Raw genomic sequence first — 22,600 nt, forward strand, 5'->3', positions numbered from 1 at the left:
CTTAGTATAGATTTAGAGAACACAGGATTCCTAAGCCACCAGCATCAAGGAGCTGGAGCAGTTTCACTTCAAAGGGAAATCTCTTCCAGACTGTGATGCTGCCAGCACCCTGCTTCACAGAATGAAGCTGTCCATCATCTCGAGTTACCTATAGGCTCTTATAAAATAAATTCATGAAATGTATAAAGTATGCCATGGTTATTTAAAAAAAAGAAAAAGTAACCATGCTATTAACAATTAACCAAGATGGAGATCCGCAGTTTAGATATGAGAAGCTGTTCCTGGGACAACTCAACAGGGGCTGGGCAGTTGGTTTTTATCAGTAGGGAGTGGAAAAATGTATTTCCAGTGAAGGAACTGAGAAAATGGTTTTCCTAAGAGGAGGGGGCTAGTAGTTTGGTTTATCTCAGATGGGGACTAAGAAAGTGGATTTCATCACCAGTGGATGGATAACAGCAGGAACTGGGAAACTATATTTCCTCCAGAGGGACATAAAAACTGGCTTTTTCTCAAAAGGCAATGGGAAAATGGTTTTCCCTGAGTGAGGATTGGGAAGAAACTGGTTTTCCTCAGCGGGAACTGGGAAGAAACTGGTTTTCCCTTAGCAGAGACTGGGAAGAAACTGGTTTTCCCTTAGCGGGACCTGGGAAGAAACTGTTTTTTCCTTAGCGGAGACTGGGAAGAAACTGGTTTTCCCTTAGCGGGAACTGGGAAGAAACTGTTTTTTTCTTAGCGAGGACTGGGAGGGAAACTGGTTTTCCCTTAGCGAGGACTGGGAAGAAACTGGATTTCCATTAGCGAGAACTGGAAAGAAACAGTTTTTTTCTTAGCGAGGACTGGGAAGAAACTGGTTTTCCCTCAGTGGGGACTGGGAAGAAACTGGTTTTCCCTTAGCAGAGACTGGGAAGAAACTGGTTTTCCCTTAGCGGGAACTGGGAAGAAACTGTTTTTTCCTCGGCGGGGACTGGGAAGAAACTGGTTTTACCTCAGTGGGGACTGGGAAGAAACTGATTTTCCCTTAGCGGAGACTGGGAAGAAACTGGTTTTCCCTTAGCGGGAACTGGGAAGAAACTGTTTTTTTCTTAGCAAGAACTGGGAAGAAACTGGATTTTTTTCTAAGTGAGGACTGGGAAGAAACTGGTTTTCCCTTAGCGAGGACTGGAAAGAAATTGGTTTTTCCTTAGCGAGGACTGGGAAGAAACTGGTTTTACCTTAGTGAGGACTGGAAAGAAACTGGTTTTCCTTTAGCGAGAACTGGGAAGAAACTGGATTTTTTTCTAAGTGAGGACTGGGAAGAAACTGGTTTTCCTTTAGCGAGAACTGGGAAGAAACTGGATTTTTTTCTAAGTGAGGACTGGGAAGAAACTGGTTTTCCTCAGCAGGGACTGGGAAAAAAATGGTTTTCCTCAGCGGGTGCAAGGAAAACTGGATTTCTTCAGAAGGGACTGGGAAACTAGTAAGAATCTGTGCAGCAAAATTACAGGGCAATCTATAAAGAAAAATTCTGCAAGAATTTTCGACCATGTATTGCTCCAGCAAGGTTTATTAGAATATTTATACAATATTTATTAGAATATTTATACAACCAACAATTAAAAATAAATTGTTGTGTCAATACAACATTGGTTTACACATTAGATGTTCATCCATAGATCCATTTTAGCTCCACATTATAACACTCCACAATGCAGGAACATTCAATAGGGGGGTGTGAATACTTATGTGAGGTATTGCATGTATGACCCATGCGGTCTGAAGGCTGTAAGTTACTCACCACGTGTGAGCCCGGGGCAGTTTGTCTTTGGTCCCCCACTGCTCGATGGTGAATAACTGCGGCCCGTTGGACCCTGTTCACCCACAACAAACACAAACACACATCCAGGGTGAATGTTTTACAAGCACACTGTTCACTGTGAGCATTCAGTAACCCTCATCTCTGTTCTAACCAATCCCTGTTTTAAATGATGAGAGGGGGCGGGGCTAACCGTAGAGCTCAGCGAAACCGTTCATCGGAACGCGAGACGTCCCCGTCACAAACTGCAGCAACCGGATTCGCTTCTCGGCATCCATCAGCAGCACCGCCTGGGAGAGAGAAGGAGAGAGTAGTGGACGAATAGTGAGAGACAGAGACAGAGACAGAGACAGGATAAAGTGACATAAATGATAAACAGATACAGAAAAAATGATTGGACAAAGAGAGACAGAATGAAATGAAAGACAGAACAAGACAGGAACAAAAGAGGGACAGAAAGAAAAAGAAGACAGGGTTAAGTTCTGATATAGCCAGCTGTCAATCATCTCTGCTCAATAGAATATTAGGTCACACCCACTGGACACGTCTAATTGATCAGATCAGCTTCTATTGGAGGAGATTTTAACTTATTTATCCATTTTTAAACTTTGCCAAATATTTAAGATACCATATAATCTCAGTGTCAAACACTCTCTCACTCTCTCTAATTTTGTTCAGGGTCAGTGGAGGCCTGGACCTTGGAGCTTGGAGAACTCAAGGCATGGTAGTATAGTCCATCGTAGGGACCCACCAAGCACAAGGAGAACATGCTCACAGACCCGTGGCGGGATTCGAACCCTCGACCCTGGAAGCGTGAGGCGACAGTGCTAACGCTACACCACCGCAACCGACCCTACAGTGAAGCAAAACAATCCACACTCACCTTCCAAAACCACTGGATGACGGCTTGGTTGGGCCCGTAGCCGTTCTTATACTTGGTATTTTCTCTCCAGTCGTTAACGTCCACATCTCCCAACCCGCACATCAACAGCTGAGAGCAAAAACGACCGACAGGACAAGACATTACAGACACAGACAGATTGAGTTTTAAGACGAATATATATGCGCTTTCTGTTATCTTTTAACGTAAATCTAAAACTCACCTCCAGCTCGTTCTCATCGAAGATCTTGATCAGATCCTGCGGGATGAGCTCGTAGAAGCCCTGTGAGAGATTACATAGGACGTCAACAAGAGACAAGAATCTCCACCTCGCCTGTAAGAACAGGGACACTGTTATACACAAAACTCCCGTCTTTACCTCCTTGAAGGCGGACATCTGCGTCTGGACCCGGTTCACGAACCTCCACTGCATCACGAGGCTACGGATCAGAACGCGACGCGTTAAACATGTCGGAAACCAATACGCATCCTTAAGCACTGAACGCAACGCGCCAGATTTGACACGAAAGTAAAATTGCGTCTGGGATCTTACTGGATGTACTCTTTCTTGTTGGAGTCCGTGATGACGATGTCAGCGCCACCTGGCTTCAACTCGCGCTGGTGCGTCTACGAGAAACAAACACACACACGAGACAAATCATTAGGAACTACCTGATGTAGACTTTTAACTTGAGAGTTTGTAGTTTCTATGTTGGTATTTAAAGTGTTAACTTAATGAATGACTTAAATCCCCACCTGTCCGAAGAGCTCCTCATCGATGGTGAAGCGGAGGTCCAGGTCAGTGGGGTCGTTCTCCAGGATCCATATCAGAGAGTTAAAGTACTCGCTGTCCTAAAGTGGCGCACACACTAAATTTCAATATCGAACTACATTTAAAAGTGGTTTAAAAGTAAAAGTAAAAAAGAAAAGAAGAAATTAAAAGTACCCCGGCATACAAACCTCACGAGTTTTCCCCTTAAGAATAAAATTTCGCAAGAAACTTTCTATGGCATACGAAGAAGCATTTTAGCCAAACGAGCAAACAGACCGAACCGAACGCCGGCTAAGTCGTGCGCGCGTCCAGGAGCTTTTCAAAACTTGTTTGCATCGGTGGAAAAGCCAAGCAAACAAAATTTTATTTAAGATTTAGTGAAGATGAAGATGTGGCCCAACGGGTCCCGAGAATGTTAGCAAGAAGAAAAGGGAGACACTTTCAGTTTGGTTTTTAAAGCAGCCGGTGCCGAGAGGAATCATAAATTAATGTTAAGTGAGGTTTAATGTCTATTTATTTCATATTTCACTTTATTTACACGTCTTTTTTTTACTCTACATGGGTACTAACTGTCTGTAATAATACAATATTACATGAACACCATATTTGCTCCCTCAGTCGTTTAACGCTGACTGTCTGTAATGGTACAATTACATTAATACATTACTTGTTCCCAAAGTCATTTACCAATACTTTTGGACCTTACCCCTTTTCAAGTGCGATATTGTTAACTGTATTGTTTGTGACTTCAGTTATGACTTAGAGTCTGTGTCCTCCTATTAGTGCAATACAGGATTTTCATTTATTTTTTTTTTAAACAAAAGTCCCCCCCACTGTCCTCTTTTAGGCCTTGTTCACACGGGCTTTAAGTTTTTGGATAAACGAACGTGCTCTGAACGTCCTAGACGTTTATGTTGCGTTTTGTAGTGGCGATCAATTGACTTCTACACTGGCGTTCGTTTGTCTCTGTCTAACGTCAGCCAGCAGGCCAAATTGTAGTTTGTGTGTTAACCTGTGGGGGCAATGTGTCAGAAACTGGATATGAAAGCCCGCCGCTACTGGGTTCACTCTCTGACTGCACAACGTCGGATTAAAGGAAGTTTTTTTTGCGGCTTATGAAGAAATGCGAACATTTCAGCGTAATTTTTTCAACAATTAATTTTTTTTATTATGCCCTTTTCTGCATTTCCCTATGTATAGCATGTACGATCATGGAATATATCCGGTCCTCCGAAGCGTAAAATGAACGTGAAGAAAACGCACTAAAAGCAGTTTTCTTGCGTTCGTTGGGTTTCGAACGGCAAGAAAAAGCTGCATGCAACATTTTTTTAATGCCGTATAAACGCGCAGCCGGACAAACGCACGTCACCAAATCCCGTTTAAAACAAACTCATTGTCTCCTATGTGTAGAAAACACTCGCTACTTGATTCGCGCTCACCGGACGCTTTGAACGCAAAAATCTCGATTTTAACGCCCGTGTGAGGGCCTTATTATATATCGTTTAAAACATGGACAGCGTCTATAACTAAGATAAAGCAATTTTTCCTTTGGGACTAATAAAGTTCTTTGAAATGTTTTAACTGTTTTTATATGTGAAAATAAGATTATAGTGTTGAAAATTTGTAATATTTTTGGGTGGCTGGAACGGATTATCTGCATTTACATTATTTCCAATGGGACAATGTGTTTCACTATACGAAACATCTCCTTAAGAAATCGCGTCTCTGAGACAAATTAAACTCGTATGCCGAGATTCCACTGTGTCCTAATTTATTAAAAGTTATTAAATGTTTTCCAACGCGAGTCCACTCACCACAGACTCCATGTCCTGTAACGCGATTGGCTTCTGCAGCATCATCTTGTAGAAGGGACGAATAAAAAACGCTGTAGAGAAACAGTAACACACACACGTAAATACTTTCAAGGAATGAAAAACATGTGTGTGTTTAGAGTACCGTGGAGATCATACACACACACACACACACACACACATACGCACCGTCCAGCAGCTTGCCGTGGTAGACCGCCATGCCCGCCACACGCCCGATGAACTTGAAGTAGGACAGGTGATCCTCGTTGCAGAGGCCTGAGTTCGGGTTGATCTGCAGCGTGAAGTTGTCCCTGTAAAAGCAGCATGCTTAACACTCACGCCCACATGCCATGACATCATCACGCTTTACCCAAAACCGCAATCATCTGATTACTCACAGAGCAGAGTACTCAAACAGCCCATAATAAGGGTTAAACATCTCCTTGGAGATGAGGTAGAACCACTCTCTGGCCACGCCCCCGTAGTCCAGCCCCCTCTCCCCGGCAAACTCCACCCATAGGCGGGCCTTGAGGAGGTCGGGTCGTTTGACGGACAGGATGCGGCGGTACGAGTCCTCCAGGAGAGCGTTCCGTCTCACGGACATCTCGAAACGGTTTGGGATGTCTCCCTGAAGAGACACAGAGAGAGAGAGGCACAGAGAAAAGATAAATACAGAGAAAGACAGAGATAAGTAGACAGAAATGGTAAAGAGAGAGATACAATACATTAACAGAGAAAGGTAGAAACATTAAACAGAGGGAGAGAGACGGAGACAAAGACGGAGTGATGCAGAAAAGAGAGAGGGGGAACAAGAACGAAAAAAAGAGGGACAAACAGGTGGACCGAGAGTGATGGAGAAAAAAAAGTCAGAGGGAGACAGAAAAGATGAAAAAGGACAGAGTGAGACTAAAAAAGGAAAAAAGGTACAGAGAGAGAGAGAGAGAGAGAGATGAGAAAAAGAAAGAAAGTGACGGACAGAAAAAGAGAGACGGGCAAGTGAGTGAGAGACGAATGAGAAAAAAAAAAGAGTGAGAAACAGAGAGACAGACAGTGTTGGGGAAGAGACAGACAGGGAGAGAGAGAGACAGACAGAGTGATGGGGTGGAGAGAGAGTGAGGGGGAGTAAAATGGGGAAAAGCGAAAAGGGAGAGAGACAGATAGCGAGACAGACACATGTGGAAAGAGAGAGAGGTAAAAAGAGACAAATACAAAGAGAGATGGGGAAGAGAGACAGAGAGGGAGACAGACAGAAAAGAGACAGAGGAATAAAATATAGAAATGAATGAGAGATTGTGTGATCTATAAGAGAGAGAGTGTAAATAATAAGACAGAATCTACGTACCGGTTTCTTGAGCTTCTTGCGGAAATACTCGTACTTCTGCTTGTAGTCTCTGGAGTAAGGCACGGCCTGCAACACAAACACCAGCCATGAGACACCGCGCACAGGGACAACGTGCACAGAAATACAGTGACTTAAGGTGTGTGTGTGTGTGTGTGTGTGTGTGTGTGTGTGTGAGTGTACTGCAAACACTACAAATCCCAGTCAAGCGTTACTTACTGGTCCAGTAATGGCAGAGTTCTGCAGTCTGGGGTCCTCCCACTGCGTGGTCTTAGTGTCTGTAGAGGAGACAGTTCACTTCATTATATCGCTGCTCTACACACACACTTGTAGAATGGATGATAGAGGATGATTGTGTGTGTGTGTGTGTGTGTGTGTGTGCATACTTACTGTGATCGATGTAGAAGATTCTTCCGTCACTGTGAACTCTCTCCTCCCAGCCAGGCTGCAAATCAAAACACACACACACACACACACCATGCTTGTTCACTGACAACTTCACATACGAGTATAATATTCATCTAGGACAACCTGTGACCTTTGACCTTACCGGCAGAGGCCCGAGGTCATTGGGGTCAAGCGAGGCTTGTTTCCTCATGTGAACTGGAATCCTTAACCTGGGGTCTTCCTGTGGAAAAACACACGAAGTAGGAAGTGGTGCATCAGGAACAGGAAGTGGTGCATCAGAAACAGGAAGTGGTGCATCAGGAACAGGAAGTGGTGCATCAGAAACAGGAAGTGGTGTATCAGTGCTAATAGAGCTGACTGAGACATTCGAACTGATGATGGTTTATACATTTATTGATTTAAGCCACGCCCCCTCTAAGTTTAAAGCCAGATCAAAGTAAAACCGTATCGCATCACGTTTCATTTTTATACATAAAAGATGAGAGACAGACAAACAGATAAACAGAAAAAGAGAGAAAGAGAGAGATAGAGAGAGAGATGGGGAAAACAGACAGACAGACAGACAGAGATAGGGCAGAAAGAGAGAGACACTCACCCACACACACACACACACACTCACCCACGTAGTGCTCTTGGTGTTGTGGTCGATGAAGAACGGCCGTCCGTTCGGCGCGCTTCTCACCTCCCAGCCTGGAGGCATGCAGACCGAGAAGTCGAAGGTGTGCGTCTGCTGCGGTCCGGGCGAGTGCAGGGGCGAGGCCTGGGGCGAGGCCTGGGGCGGGGCGTACACAGTGGGGCTCGGAGATCGACCGCACCCTCCGCCCGCCGGGGACGACGCGCCTCCATCGGCCGTCTGGATCAGCTGCTGGTCACGGCAAAACAAAATGTAGGAATAAGAGCTCTGTTACTACAGACACACACCGGGGGGTCACATGGAGGAATTAATCAATTAACTGATGGATTAATTTACATTATATCGCACGGAAAGAAAGATTACAGAGAGAGAGAGAGAGAGACCTGGACGAGCGGGCGGGTCCAGGTAGTGGTCCTGCTCTTGTGGTTGATGTAATACATTCGACCCTTACTGTCCTGCTTCTCCTCCCAACCAGGGGGCAAACCTGGGGTCGTGGGCAACATCTACAGAGAGAGAGAGAGAGAGAGAGAGAGAGAGATGAAATATAATTAAATATATAAAAGAATAAGAGATCGTGTTATTCGTAGTTTAGTTTAATATATAATATAACAGAGAGAATTATTGACATCAGCATGCCTTAGTGTTTTATTGCTCTTATAATACAGCCAAACGTCACCTGTTTTATTATATTGTTATTAAATAAATGAATAAACCTCCCTGTACCCAAATAACATAAGTAACTTTATTACACCCCGCAAAACTTATACTCGTCTCACCACAGGGTGAACCGGACGCTCCTCTACCGTCAGCAGCGGCGCGCTCCCTCTCCGACTGCTGTGACCCTGCACACACACACACACACACTTTATTTATTTATATATATATATATTTATTTATTTATTTTAAGTTAACTAACACAAACTTATCAAGTTCAATAAGTAAAGTTTAATAACAGACTTTTTAGCAAAATGACGTTTAAATATTTCATATGTAGATACAGTACATACCAGCAACTGATACACAAAAACAATCTTCTTCACGTCTGTGTGTGTGTGTGTGTGTGTGTGTTTTATTTTATTTATTTAGGTCATGTTTGTACACTGGGTTTGTGGAACAGGGTTTAAGCAATTTTTGTCATGTTATTATTATAATAAGTATTATTATTATTGTTACTATTATTATTATTGTTGTTGTTCTTGTTATTATTATTATTATTATAACCGCCAGTTTCTAGAGTGTTTACATGTTTGTTGAGGGTTGTTTAGAGGTATTCTGATGTTTTTAGAGGTGTGGTCAGGTTTGTTAATGTTTGTCAAGCTTTGGTGAGTTATTATTATTATTATTATTATTATTGTGTGTGTGTGTGTGTGTGTGTACTGACCGGGACGGAGCTGCGCCTCTCGCTGGCCGTCTGTAACCTGCTGAACTCGTCAGTGAAGCTGATGTAATCCAGGGGCGAGTGAGGAGGCGGGGGCGAGACCTGGCGGCTGTACAGCGTCCCCTCGTCCTCGGTGATGATCTCCCAGCTCTCGGGCGACTCCCTGCGCTCGCCGCTCTCGTCGTGGTCGGAGATCTGTCGGCGCGTGATGAAGGGAAGCTGTACGTGCGTGCTCTGTCTCAGTTCCGCCTCTCTCTGCACGTCCCTGAACAAACACACACACACACACAAATTTGTTTTATTTTATTATGATGAAAATGAAGATTTTCTCCTAAATCGAAGCTCCTATCATAAACACACACACACACACATTCATTATCCAAAAGCAAACCCAGCACAAGCCTGTAAGGACCTACTCCACCTGTAGGGGGCAGTGTTACACCATAAGAAACAGAACCAAATCATCTCTGCACCCACTGGACCAGTCTTTGCATTAGTAGAGAGGGTGCCAATACTTTTCACAGAGCAACAGTCAGTACAACGTGTTGTGTAAATTGTGTAGACTTAATTAAAAGTACTGCGCATCGAGTGTCAACACACAGTCCCCATCAGTACTAATATGGTGCTGTGATGTGCTCTTACTGGATAGTGGGTCTGTGCCACTGGGTAGTGCGGTTCTCGTGGTTGACGTAGTAGGTTCTGCCGAGGTTGTCCTGCCTCTCCTCCCAGCCAGGGGGCAGCACGGGCAGCTGGTGAGCTTGGCACGGCCCGCACGCATCCTGACTCTCCAGGAATTCCCAACCGGGCTGCAAAACAAAACAAAACACCAACCGGTGAATCGGTGAATCGGTCCCCGCAGTAAACAGGCAACACGTGTGACTCCGACTTCAGGACACACAGCGTCTACTGCACTAATGACACCCCAGAGGGCACCACCAGAGGCTTCGTACCCATGATGCACTGCTCTTAAAGTCTTCCCAAAACATTAGGAACCTGCTCAATCAAAACTTTACACTTTATATCTATAAGCAGTGCTTATAAACCGATTATTTGAGTATTTTTTCTTAAATCATAACAATAATAATTATGACCCTAAGGTGTAAAATACCTAAAACACCTAAAAATGACATGCAGCAGAGGTCTGAGCACCACGCCGGTGTACAGTATGTATAGAGATTTACTGTACAATAACATAAAACTATTATGGCAGGAAGTCCAGGATGTAACAGAACTTTCATACAATAATCTGAAAGTAACAGGTGGAGGCTTTAGTCATTTTTAGCGATTTAATAAATAGTAACATTTATCGATTTCAGAGTAAATGTTCAATGGTGGAAAAATAACTACAGCTTAATGAATGAGCACGTAAACTGAAGTGATGGTAAAAATACAGTAAAATAAATAGTGAGCGATCAGAAAAGCACTTTTTATTCTTTTAATAAATTTATATTTTTGCACAGGTTGAACGTAGCGAAGCCTCTTTTCAATTTCAGTTTAAGAAAAACATCTATAACTAATTATGGTGGAGTAGAGACGGAATAATAAAAGAGCAGCGTTTGCTAAAACATTTATTAAAACATTAATTAATTTATTAAAAACATTGAATCCAGTCGAATTAATCTACAAATTTTAAATTTTTCATCCTTTAATTGCTAATTTCTTGTTCTATTAAAAGATAATTTTGATATCTTTAAACATTTATTCCTTGACAGAAATTTCATGCTTAAAAGCCTTATTTTATTAGCCTTAATAATCTTTTATTTGTCTTATTTTAATCTTAAAAAAATAGATATACAGTACTGTGCAAAAGTCTGAATAATAAATGAAATTAATTAGTAGTAAAACATAAAATTGTTAAATAAAATTATGTAGATTTGATTAATTTAACCTACATAATTTAATTTAATTTAACAATTTAATGTTTTACTAAGGCAGGCTGCAAAATGTCTAAAGATAAAATTTAAAAACTGGTTGTTTCTGTAACAGCCTCAGCAGCGACCTCATTTCCCCTCTCGTCTGTTCCTCAGCATTCAGCATCAGCAGTTACTAATCACCGCCTGATCATCTGTCATCATCTGCACCTGTTTCTCACTGGGTCATGCATTAAGTTAGATGCTTTTTTATGCTTGAATGATTTACAGGTCACTGTGTGGCTTAAAGACAAAAACCATTCCTCTGAATCTGCTCAGGTACGAGGACTGGACTGAAAATAACAAGAGACAAAAAAAAAAAAGAAGTCCTTCAGAAAGCCTGGAGAACGAATCCTCAACAGCGAGTGCTATTTCGATCGCGGACGCAGGCGACGCGCTGATGGCGCTACGATTTTCCGCGGTCAGACCTGGCGGAGCGCAGAAGGGCAGCGGGGTCGAGCGGATCCTCTCCCGAGGTCCCGGAGCAAATATAACTCAAGACTCAGAGGAATGGTGCGGGACGCTCCGGAACACAGGAGTCAGTGTCCGAGCGACAAGCTGGCCTTCACACCCTCTCGCACCGTTCCCAGAAAGGTTCCGCTCGAGCTGAAACACGAGCTGAAGACATACCAGGAACCTGCGCCTCTTAAACACCTCGCCTTTATCCGCTTTGTTTTTAGGGAACGTTCTGAACCTGAACGGTGCGGAAGGTCTGTTTATTGGACAACATTGACGAGGAAAAAGTGCAGCATGAGCGTTATTTAACTTCTGGAGAAAGGAACGGCAGCGGTGCAAGCTTACATCCGCTCGTTCTAGGAACGTGTACGGCGGACACTAACATTCTTAAATCGACTTTAATCACCAGCTTTTATTTCATAACGATGCGCTTGTCCCTGCATGTGATATTTTTGTGATGCGTCTGATTTTAGTTTTTTTTTATACTTTATTCTATTATTATCGTAAGATCACGTGCATAAATTCTTCAGTTCGGGCCGTGGCTTTAAATATTCTTAGACGTTTCCAGATGTTATAAACATGTTATTCGTATCCAAAAAACATTTGAAAAAAGCTTACGTCCACTTCCTCGACCTGCTCACTTTGCTCCTCCTCTGAACCGTTGCTCTTGGGCAAGTAGGTCATCTTTAACCGGAGGTGACCTTTGACCCTTGACTTGTGGCTGAATGGAAAGAACGAGTAAAAAAAAGAAAAAGAAAAGAAAAGCTTAGTGTGGAGAAATACAGTTTTATGTCCTGATTCACAGAAAGTGAAGAGCTCAATCAGTAAACGTGCAAGTCACTGCAATTCAACAACAACAATAACAACAATACAACAACAACAACAACCTTCTGGGATGAAGCAGAAAGTCTTTAAACGTGTACGGCCTCTCGCTGCCCGGTGCTTCTGTCTGGAATGAAAGTAAAATAATCAACAAGTTAAATACACAGAAATCCAAAAACGACGCTGGTGTAAATATTTATGAGAATCAGGGCTTCACGCGTGATGAGTTTTTCCCATTTACAGCCACAACACCCGCGAAGCTGCTCTAAATATGGGCTTCGACAGCTACAAATACACTACAACCCCAGGCTAAAGGAACAGGGTTTAAACACCACTCGAGACTCGACTGCAGTGCTTTTCACACATGTGCGGTCACGACACACAGATTTATAAACAGTTCGCTCAGCAGAAAGAAAAAAAAGGAAGTATTAATTACTCACTGGTATCTGATGCAGAGGAACGTCCACCTGGCCCAGGAAGTCATCACGTGTCTGAGCGAGACAGAGACAGAGACAGAGAGACGGTTTCACAGTTATTAAGAAGACAAAGGGTTCAGGCTCTCTCCTGCACACATTCGCACTGAAACACTCCAGCGCTCCTCGCTCGCACGGACTGGGGTTCACAAAACCTTTACCTAACGTGAAAATGTTCTCATACACGCGTAAAAAACGTGGCTCAGAAACTCTCTGTTTTGATTTGCCTGTAATTCTATTTATTTATTTGTTTGTTTATTTTTACACATGTAAAAATTAATAAATAAATCAAGAAAGAAGAAAAAAAATTAAGTAGGGAACATGGATAGACATAAAAGATCTGGTCTTTGTGCCTATCAGTTTCATTAAAGAGGGTGTGGTCTTTGTGCCTGTCACTCCCATTAAAGAGGGCGTGGTCTTTGTGCCTGTCACTCCCATTAAAGAGGGCGTGGTCTTTGTGCCTGTCAGTCTCATTAAAGAGGGTCTGGTCTTTGTGCCTGTCACTCTCATTAAAGAGGGCGTGGTCTTTGTGCCTGTCACTCTCATTAAAGAGGGTCTGGTCTTTGTGCCTGTCACTCTCATTAAAGAGGGCGTGGTCTTTGTGCCTGTCAGTCTCATTAAAGAGGGCGTGGTCTTTGTGCCTGTCACTCTCATTATAGAGGGCGTGGTCTTTGTGCCTGTCAGTCTCATTAAAGAGGGTGTGGTCTTTTTGCCTGTCAGTCTCATTATAGAGGGCGTGGTCTTTGTGCCTGTCAGTCTCATTAAAGAGGGCGTGGTCTTTGTGCCTGTCACTCTCATTATAGAGGGCGTGGTCTTTGTGCCTGTCAGTCTCATTAAAGAGGGTGTGGTCTTTGTGCCTGTCAGTCTCATTAAAGAGGGCGTGGTCTTTGTGCCTGTCAGTCTCATTAAAGAGGGTGTGGTCTTTGTGCCTGTCAGTCTTATTAAAGAGGGTGTGGTCTTTGTGCCTGTCACTCTCAATAAAGAGGGTCTGGTCTTTGTGCCTGTCACTCTCATTAAAGAGGACGTGGTCTTTGTGCCTGTCAGTCTCATTAAAGAGGGTGTGGTCTTTGTGCCTGTCAGTCTCATTATAGAGGGCGTGGTCTTTGTGCCTGTCGGTTTCATTAAAAAGGGTGTGGTCTTTTTGCCTGTCAGTCTCATTATAGAGGGCGTGGTCTTTGTGCCTGTCGGTCTCATTAAAGAGGGCGTGGTCTTTGTGCCTGTCAGTCTCATTATAGAGGGCGTGGTCTTTGTGCCTGTCGGTCTCATTAAAAAGGGCGTGGTCGTTGTGCCTGTCAGTCTCATTAAAGAGGGTGTGGTCTTTGTGCCTGTCAGTCTCATTAAAGAGGGTGTGGTCTTTTTGCCTGTCAGTCTCATTAAAGAGGGTCTGGTCTTTTTGCCTGTCAGTCTCATTAAAGAGGGTCTGGTCTTTTTGCCTGTCAGTCTCATTATAGAGGGCGTGGTCTTTGTGCCTGTCAGTCTCATTAAGGAGGGCGTGGTCTTTGTGCCTGTCAGTCTCATTAAAGAGGGCGTGGTCTTTGTGCCTGTCAGTCTCATTAAAGAGGGTGTGGTCTTTGTGCCTGTCAGTCTCATTAAAGAGGGCGTGGTCTTTGTGCCTGTCACTCTCATTATAGAGGGCGTGGTCTTTGTGCCTGTCAGTCTCATTAAAGAGGGTGTGGTCTTTGTGCCTGTCAGTCTCATTAAAGAGGGTCTGGTCTTTGTGCCTGTCACTCTCATTAAAGAGGGCGTGGTCTTTGTGCCTGTCAGTCTCATTAAAGAGGGCGTGGTCTTTGTGCCTGTCAGTCTCATTAAAGAGGGTGTGGTCTTTGTGCCTGTCAGTCTCATTAAAGAGGGCGTGGTCTTTGTGCCTGTCAGTCTCATTAAAGAGGGTCTGGTCTTTGTGCCTGTCAGTCTCATTAAAGAGGGTCTGGTCTTTGTGCCCTCTCACTCTCATTAAAGAGGGTCTGGTCTTTGTGCCTGTCAGTCTCATTAAAGAGGGTGTGGTCTTTGTGCCTGTCAGTCTCATTATAGAGGGCGTGGTCTTTGTGCCTGTCGGTTTCATTAAAAAGGGTGTGGTCTTTTTGCCTGTCAGTCTCATTATAGAGGGCGTGGTCTTTGTGCCTGTCGGTCTCATTATAGAGGGCGTGGTCTTTGTGCCTGTCAGTCTCATTATAGAGGGCGTGGTCTTTGTGCCTGTCGGTCTCATTAAAAAGGGCGTGGTCGTTGTGCCTGTCAGTCTCATTAAAGAGGGTGTGGTCTTTGTGCCTGTCAGTCTCATTAAAGAGGGTGTGGTCTTTTTGCCTGTCAGTCTCATTAAAGAGGGTGTGGTCTTTGTGCCTGTCAGTCTCATTAAAGAGGGCGTGGTCTTTGTGCCTGTCAGTCTCATTAAAGAGGACGTGGTCTTTGTGCCTGTCAGTCTCATTAAGGAGGACGTGGTCTTTGTTCCTGTCAGTCTCATTATAGAGGGCGCCTGTCAGTCTCATTAAAGAGGGTGTGGTCTTTGTGCCTGTCAGTCTCATTAAAAAGGGTGTGGTCTTTGTGCCTGTCACTCTCATTATAGAGGGCGTGGTCTTTGTGCCTGTCAGTCTCATTAAAGAGGGCGGGGTCTTTGTGCCTGTCAGTCTCATTAAAGAGGGTCTGGTCTTTGTGCCTGTCACTCTCATTAAAGAGGGCGTGGTCTTTGTGCCTGTCAGTCTCATTAAAGAGGGCGTGGTCTTTGTGCCTGTCACTCTCATTATAGAGGGCGTGGTCTTTGTGCCTGTCAGTCTCATTAAAGAGGGTCTGGTCTTTTTGCCTGTCAGTCTCATTATAGAGGGTGTGGTCTTTGTGCCTGTCAGTCTCATTAAAGAGGGCGCGGTCTTTGTGCCTGTCAGTCTCATTAAAGAGGGTGTGGTCTTTGTGCCTGTCAGTCTCATTAAAGAGGACGTGGTCTTTGTGCCTATCAGTCTCAATAAAGAGGGTGTGGCCTCTGTGTGTCAGTCTCGGTAAAGGAGGTGTGGCCTCTCTCAGCATTAAATGTATTTCCCATATTGGAATTTTCTTCATGTATTGCTGTGTCACATTTAACCTTAGAAGGAGCGAGTAAACCTTGACACACGAGTAAACGAGTGCTAAGGGAAAGCACCGGGAGCTTCAGCATGCTCACACACACACACACACACACACACACACACACACACACACACACACACACACACACCGGGAACATGTATTAAAATATTTTACTGGTAAAAATTTGCAAAACAAAAATGTTTCAGAGCCGAGCTTACCCAGAAACCTGAGCTGCCTGCTTTTGGAATAAACAATATTCAGTTTCGAATGTCAACACACACCTCCAACTTCGGACCCTCATAACACACCACAAAACTACCTGCATAAACTTCATCAGATCAGCGCTGTTATCATCTCTACAGCTGAATTAGCACACACACACACACACACACATTAAATACACTGTCCTGTGTTCTTTCTGTACTACACACTGAAAACACACAAACACGAGTAGAACTTATTTCTCCAGTGAGAGACACAGGCTTTATTGGTGACATGGTATTTCTTTTGCTTTCTTGCTCTCAACATGTCCTGTTTTTCCACAGCAACACACATTTTCTTAAAATTAGGGGCTTAAACCACAGAGCAGCAGGAATGCAGTCTGTTCAGCTCTCTAGAGCAGATTTGAGTCAAAATTTCAGCTCCGAGCCGAGAACAGCACAAACAAGAACGAGCAGACAGACGACAAAACACTCATTTAAAGCTTGTTAATTCAGGTTTCAGGATCCTAAACAAAGGTGACAGTCTGCTAATTCTGATAGCATCACTCTATATGGCTCACTTTAGAAATCCTATCCATCCATCCATCCCTCTATCAGGACCTTTATTTCCTCTGATCTGTTTATCCATTGGTCCGTCCACCAGCCTATTCACCAGTTCATCCACAGGTCCATCCACTGGTCCTTCCACTAGTCTATCCACCTACCCAAGCAGCCATTCACAGAATCAGCTGCCCATCCATCTTCTCATCCACTTATCCGTCCATCCATCATAAATCCGAGCAGCTGCCCATCCATTAATCTATTCAACAAGTCTTCCATCCATCAATCCATCCATCCTTTCAAAATCCATCCACCTACCCAGCCAGTCATTCACATACCTGACCATTCATCAATTTTCTCATGCATTCATCCGTCCATCTATCGTTAATCTTACCAGCTGCCCATCTATTAATCTATTCAGCAAGCTTTCCTTCCTTCCATTAGTTTATTACTACATTCAATGATTTATCCACCAGTCCAACCAGCACCCCACCCACTGGTCCGTCCATCAGTCTATTCATCTAGCCAGCCAATCATTCCGCTAAGGCCTGCTGCTTCTCTATATGCACTGGCTCACATGCTTAACCAATCGAATATGTTTTACCATCTCTAAAACAGAGTGTATCTGTTGAAGTAAAACATTGGTGCTGGTGAAATGTGTGATTAATGCACTCAGATCTAATAGGCACTAAACATGAGTTAGTCTGTGTTGTTTTCACTTGTCACACACAGATGAGTATGTAGAGCATGCATGAAAGCATGCACGGGTGTTTTATTCGTCACCTTTCAGACATGCCGAGGAACAACAGCAGTGGAAAAAATGTCCAGCGTAATCATCCGGAGCGGACGGGCCCGGCTTAGGTTAGTGAACTCAAGGGGGAAAAGTCAAGCCATGCCAAATCTGAGCTTGAAACACAAGCTCTATGGTGTGTGCTTAAAAAGAACCCACTTTGATCATTAGGGAACGCGGTTTCTATTCTCCAGCTCTTCGGCTACAGTTCGAGAGCACGGACATTACCCTCAGAGCTGAATCAGATGAATCAAGGCTAAACCAGGCTGTGTTGTGGTTCACTGGCCTTATCGGTCAAGCGGGAAACACTTCTCTAATCTTGCCACTAATGTAGCCTGATAGACAAAGAGCTAGGGATCAGAGCTAGGGTTACGGTAAGAACATTGCTTCCAGACCACCTAAGTAAATAATATTCCCAACCTGCTCCATTTTTCAAGGAGTAAAACAACATTTCTTGCACAAACAAACAGCTGATCACTGCTGCTGTACTAGAAAAATATAACGATGGTGGGTAGAGTCCCAGAAGTTCAAAAAGAGTAAAAGTTAATTAGTTCGCTAAATCTAAACAAGGGTTATATCTCGCGAAAGAAACAAAACTGATGTTTGTCTAAAGTGCGTTCCTCGTCTATTCGTTCCTCATTAAAGTGTCAGGAATGCGGAGATGAGAAATGCAAACAAACCGTTAACAAAGTTACCAAAATCCCCTGTAGAAACAGAAGCCAAGTGCAAAGAACACTGAGGTTGTGCTCAATAAAACTCTTACTGAGTATGAATAATCAGTAAAGGACAAAAAGCATAAATCATGCACTTGGGGGAAGTAGAGGTACCCTAGATAAAGTATTATCATACATACAATATACAGTTAGGAAATGTTGTGTGTAGGTGGCAATTATACTGCTTTTGGATCAGTTTCCCAAAGAAAAATTTAATTATTTAATTTTAATATGCCAAATTTAGATTGAGTGCAAAAAACGCAATATTTTTCATTAATTTATAGACTTTAGCGCTTATCCTGTACAGGATGAAGGTAGGCCTGGAGCCTATCCCAGGGCACAAGGCAGGGTAGACCCTGCACGGGGTGCCAATACATCATTAGGGCACACACACACACTCATGCACTACGGCCAATTTGGGAACACCAATTAGCATAATCTGCATGTCCTTGAACGGTTGGAGGAAACTCGGAGGAAACCCACCAGACACAGGGAGAACACACGCAGACCTGAGACGGGACTCGAACCCTCATCCCTGGAGATGCGAGGCCACAGTGCTACCCACTACACCGTCTGGTATATCTTCACATTTGTACAGTAAGTCAAAACTCACCGATATTGTTAATACTTGGTTGAAGTATGGAGTTGTTAAAATAAATCTTAAGTGAGTACTTCTTAAACACATACAAAAAATTAGCTGTACCCATAACATGCAGTATGATTGGTTCACTGCCTGTGAGTGAGATCTCTCCGCAACAATACGTACAGTTTTAGATGGTTTTCTTGCATTTCCTAGATCAATACGCCTCATTGCGGTTGCATTCTTCTTACGATCAAAGCATACGCTGGTAATGAACGTGAAATGATTCGTAATGTCATGCCAGTGCGAGAGGGATTCATTCACGTGTACTGCCTTTAATTTGGCATTCATAAAAACACAACCCTGTGTTTTGGCCTTTTCATACCACGCTCGTTTGATCCGTGTCAGGGGCGCAGCTGGTGTATCGGTGCACACGTGTCGAGAGCGCTCGCTCTTTCCGTCGAGGGCCATTACATTACATTACCGCGATGCTGGATCCCATGATTCAAAGCTCTCTCATTCACAGCCACCATCAGTGGCAGACATCAGAGAATTGCTTCCAGCTTGAGTGACAAGTAAATGCGTTCACAACGCGGCGACGACAGCGGAAAAACAAACTTGGAAGGAGGTTAAAATTTACACACACGCATCTGCTACCCATTTACATCAGCAGGCACGGCTCTTGGCCTTTGGGAAAGTGCACTGCCGTGCACAGACCGATCCTGGAGTGACCTTGAGGAGAAAAATGTATGGTATTGAGGGACTCGATAACACGTCTGAGGTTCCCTCGAGTGCGAACCTGAGGCCACTCGGGACGAGCGAGGAAGAATTAAAGCTGCTAATGCGCTGAAATGCGTTGTTTGCATAGGCATTCTCGGAAATCTACTGTTTATGGGAACGCCATTCTTTGCATACACTTCTAAAGCCCTAATCTACAGCTTGTCTCGTTTGAGGAAGGCCTTCCACCCTTTACACCCTGACCTGAGAGCTATTTAATTTCCTGAAACGTCCATATTTTGCTATGTCTTAAGTTAGCACAGGTCTCAGTGCTGAAATATTCCTCAGTCAATGCATTTTTTTCCCCCACACCTCAAACTCGCTTTATTCTCGCTTTCACTCCTCTTCTACATTTGCAGTTTCGGTGTCTCTGCTACTTCTGAGCCACGCCCCTCCAGAGAACAGGAAAGCTGAACCCGGGGGGAGGGGATCTTCCTATATGAGGTCACATAAGATGGAAAATCTAACTGTGGCTTGTTTAAACACTAAACAATACAAAGAATGGCAAAAGGACAAAAAGCAGGGAATGGAAGGTATTTTCTGACATAGTTTTTTTACATGCACACCCGAGACCCATGTAAATGTTTAAAAAGTACATTTTGCATAACAGCTGCCCTTTAAACATTATATTTCTTCAGACATTTACCATCAAAGTGCATTCAAGCAAATTAAAGTGAAGAAAAATCAAACATTGTCTAGTACCATAAAAATAAATCGATTCAAACTACAGTCTGGATGTTGATGACTACTATAACTAGAGGGCAGGTGCACAACTTCGTTACACCAGATACAACATCAACAGTCTAATGGCGACTCCAGGATGGTGGCCTACTAGTCAGAACTGCAAAGACCCAAAAAAAAGTAATAAGATTAAACTTGCCTAAAGAACACGAATGCTGGAGCGAGGACGATTAGAAGGAAATGTTACGGAAAGACAAATCTAATTCTGAGACAAGACAAAGAACCTCATTTGTCTGAAAGGGAAAAAAAACAACAAGATGTTAAAAAAGTGCTTGATACCATCTGTCAAGCGTGGTGGAGTAGTTCGGTAGGGTAGGGTAGTTCGGTGGAGATTTATACAGGATTAAAAGGTTCTTGAACACGGACGATCACCACATGGTGTTTGACTGGAGCCAATTTCCTTCTACACCAGGAGAAGAAGCAGTCAGCTGGTATTGTGCAAAGTCCCCAGACCAGCTGAGGAGAGGCTGCAGGAGCAGACTGACCGTATGGGTGTGTACAAAGTGTCCATAAAGTCCATGAAGCCAATCCAAATGCATGGGGTGAAATTTCCCCAACAAACTGACAGCTAGAATGCTGGAAGTCCACAACTGCTGTTACTGTCGTAAAGGGAGGATTTAATGATGGATGATGCTCAAACAGTTTTGCTTTTGCCTGCTAATAAATTGCTACTCATTTTCCAATGGTCTTAAAACATGTAAATAATTAAATAAAAAAATAAATCAGCCAATACACAGTCTTGGTTCTAATTTTGGATATTTTTTATATGTTGTACATATGATATAGAAAATGTGTGAAGGAGCAACTGCTGAAGTTTATGCAACATGAAAGTGACCGATCTCGCTTCCCTAAAAATTTTTGTGATTTTATTTGTGCCCCTTAAATGGCTATTTTTTACAGTTATACTCTCTTGCTTCAAGCAATAATCAATTTAAATGACAAATTATTAATATTTATTTATTAGTACTGATACTAAAGTTGGTGTCAGCTTAAGGAAGCATATGACCTGTAAAAACTGTTGTTTAAATTGTTTTTTTGGTTAAAAGCTTAAAAAGCAAAAAATCTGTAGTGTCCGTAACCATGTCAAATTCATGCTGCAATATTTAAAAAAAATTTTTTTTACACTTTTTCACGTTTATGTCCTTCACGTGAAATCTAAATTGGCCAAGTTTTATCTAAATGACAGATTAGATCACTGAAAAATTTGAATTCGAAAAAGTTACGGACACTACAGACATAAACTGATAAAAATATGACTGTTTATGGATATTATTTACAAATAACAAGACATGGGTCGTGAGATAAAAAACGTTAACTATTTCGAAAAACGCTGTTATATAATCCCATCTGAAAATTCACTTTTTCACCTAGGTGACACTTTTTTAGCACCGATACCATGGTTTGGCCGAAAAAGGTCTTGATGGAGATCACTAGACATCTCTGAGTCATCATCTGAGAAGTCCTGCACTATACAAAACAAATAAACATTTCTAGCGTGCGGAATACACATTAAAGATGTCTACAGACACACACAGTATAAACTTTACACGTGTAAATGTAATATACGCCTCATCGACAGAAAAAAAGCTATTATTAATAATAGAGCTGTTTTAGATAGAAATAGAGACTCAAGACACATTAAAGACTAGAAATACCCTGTCAGCCCCATACCAGACCATCCTACCCCCCTGGCCTCCCCTCCTCTCCCAAACCCCAGCAGCTGACTTCGTGCCATGTGCACTCCTCTCAGATCATGTCGTTAAATTTGAGTCGCTGGCACTGGGCGTTTCAGTGCCGAGGCCAGACAAGCTGGAGACAGGCAGCTCCATATTTATACCCCTGCAGGAGGCCCTGTCAGCTATCTGCTATAATTAGCCACAAGGTAAACAGTTAAAAAGATTTCTCATAGTGCTAAAGGGATAATAAAAATGGAGGAACCCCCGTACTGCCCTCCCTTTATAACATATTTGTATAGAAATATGTACACACTCTGGGTTTCTGGCTACAAACACAGAAGAACAAGTTTAAATTCTTTTTTCGAACGCCGGGAGGTGGGGGGTGGTGGTGGTGGTGGTTTGGCCAAACCTGTTGTGCAAAATATTTCCCAGAAAGCTCAGCTCCAGAGTAAACAAGAGGCACAAGCAACAATTGTCAAGAGCGTGAGCATAGGGGCTGAAATCTGTACAATTAGAAACACACATTTGCACACACACACACACACACACACACACACACACACACAAATTGTGATTTATAGCCAAACTTTCTTACAAAAGCTCCTCTATGAGACTCAGACTCTGAAAAAGTTGTTAGAAGTTTCATACCAAGAGATTCCCCCTAATCTTAACTACCACTATTTGCATAAGATTAATATTCTTCAAAGAGAAGAAGCTGGTCTCATAAGAATAAAACTTTCTCATCAAAGAAATAAATAAAAATAATATATGTGGAACTCATGATGTACCTAGTGATCTGGATTTAGGTATTAGCTTGACAAATTACTCGCTGATTAATC

At 43.1% G+C, this 22,600-nt stretch overlaps 1 protein-coding gene across 4 annotated transcripts in view; it reads right to left on the reverse strand.

Annotated features, from left to right (window-relative positions):
* nedd4a (NEDD4 E3 ubiquitin protein ligase a) overlaps positions 1-22,600 on the reverse strand; it is a 49,924-nt gene that overhangs the window by 1,753 nt on the left and 25,571 nt on the right. For 2 of the 4 annotated variants that reach the window (XM_053499776.1, XM_053499773.1), the window contains 22 exons: positions 12,643-12,693; positions 12,268-12,329; positions 11,999-12,101; positions 9,657-9,820; positions 9,018-9,279; positions 8,413-8,478; positions 8,020-8,139; positions 7,622-7,864; positions 7,145-7,222; positions 6,985-7,039; positions 6,814-6,872; positions 6,598-6,663; positions 5,654-5,883; positions 5,445-5,566; positions 5,259-5,329; positions 3,429-3,524; positions 3,226-3,299; positions 3,052-3,112; positions 2,896-2,955; positions 2,676-2,783; positions 1,986-2,082; positions 1,775-1,847 (listed from right to left, as the gene is read on the reverse strand). In XM_053499776.1, coding sequence (XP_053355751.1) covers positions 1,775-1,847; positions 1,986-2,082; positions 2,676-2,783; positions 2,896-2,955; positions 3,052-3,112; positions 3,226-3,299; positions 3,429-3,524; positions 5,259-5,329; positions 5,445-5,566; positions 5,654-5,883; positions 6,598-6,663; positions 6,814-6,872; positions 6,985-7,039; positions 7,145-7,222; positions 7,622-7,864; positions 8,020-8,139; positions 8,413-8,478; positions 9,018-9,279; positions 9,657-9,820; positions 11,999-12,101; positions 12,268-12,329; positions 12,643-12,693 — 2,321 coding nt within the window. Of the gene's footprint in view, positions 1-1,774; positions 1,848-1,985; positions 2,083-2,675; positions 2,784-2,895; positions 2,956-3,051; positions 3,113-3,225; positions 3,300-3,428; positions 3,525-5,258; positions 5,330-5,444; positions 5,567-5,653; positions 5,884-6,597; positions 6,664-6,813; positions 6,873-6,984; positions 7,040-7,144; positions 7,223-7,621; positions 7,868-8,019; positions 8,140-8,412; positions 8,479-9,017; positions 9,280-9,656; positions 9,821-11,998; positions 12,102-12,267; positions 12,330-12,642; positions 12,694-22,600 lie in introns of all 4 variants that reach the window. The other 2 variants (XM_053499775.1, XM_053499772.1) reach the window with 1 other exon arrangement.

The sequence above is a fragment of the Clarias gariepinus genome, chromosome 7 (genome assembly GCF_024256425.1).
Source record: "Clarias gariepinus isolate MV-2021 ecotype Netherlands chromosome 7, CGAR_prim_01v2, whole genome shotgun sequence".
NCBI lineage: Eukaryota > Metazoa > Chordata > Actinopteri > Siluriformes > Clariidae > Clarias > Clarias gariepinus.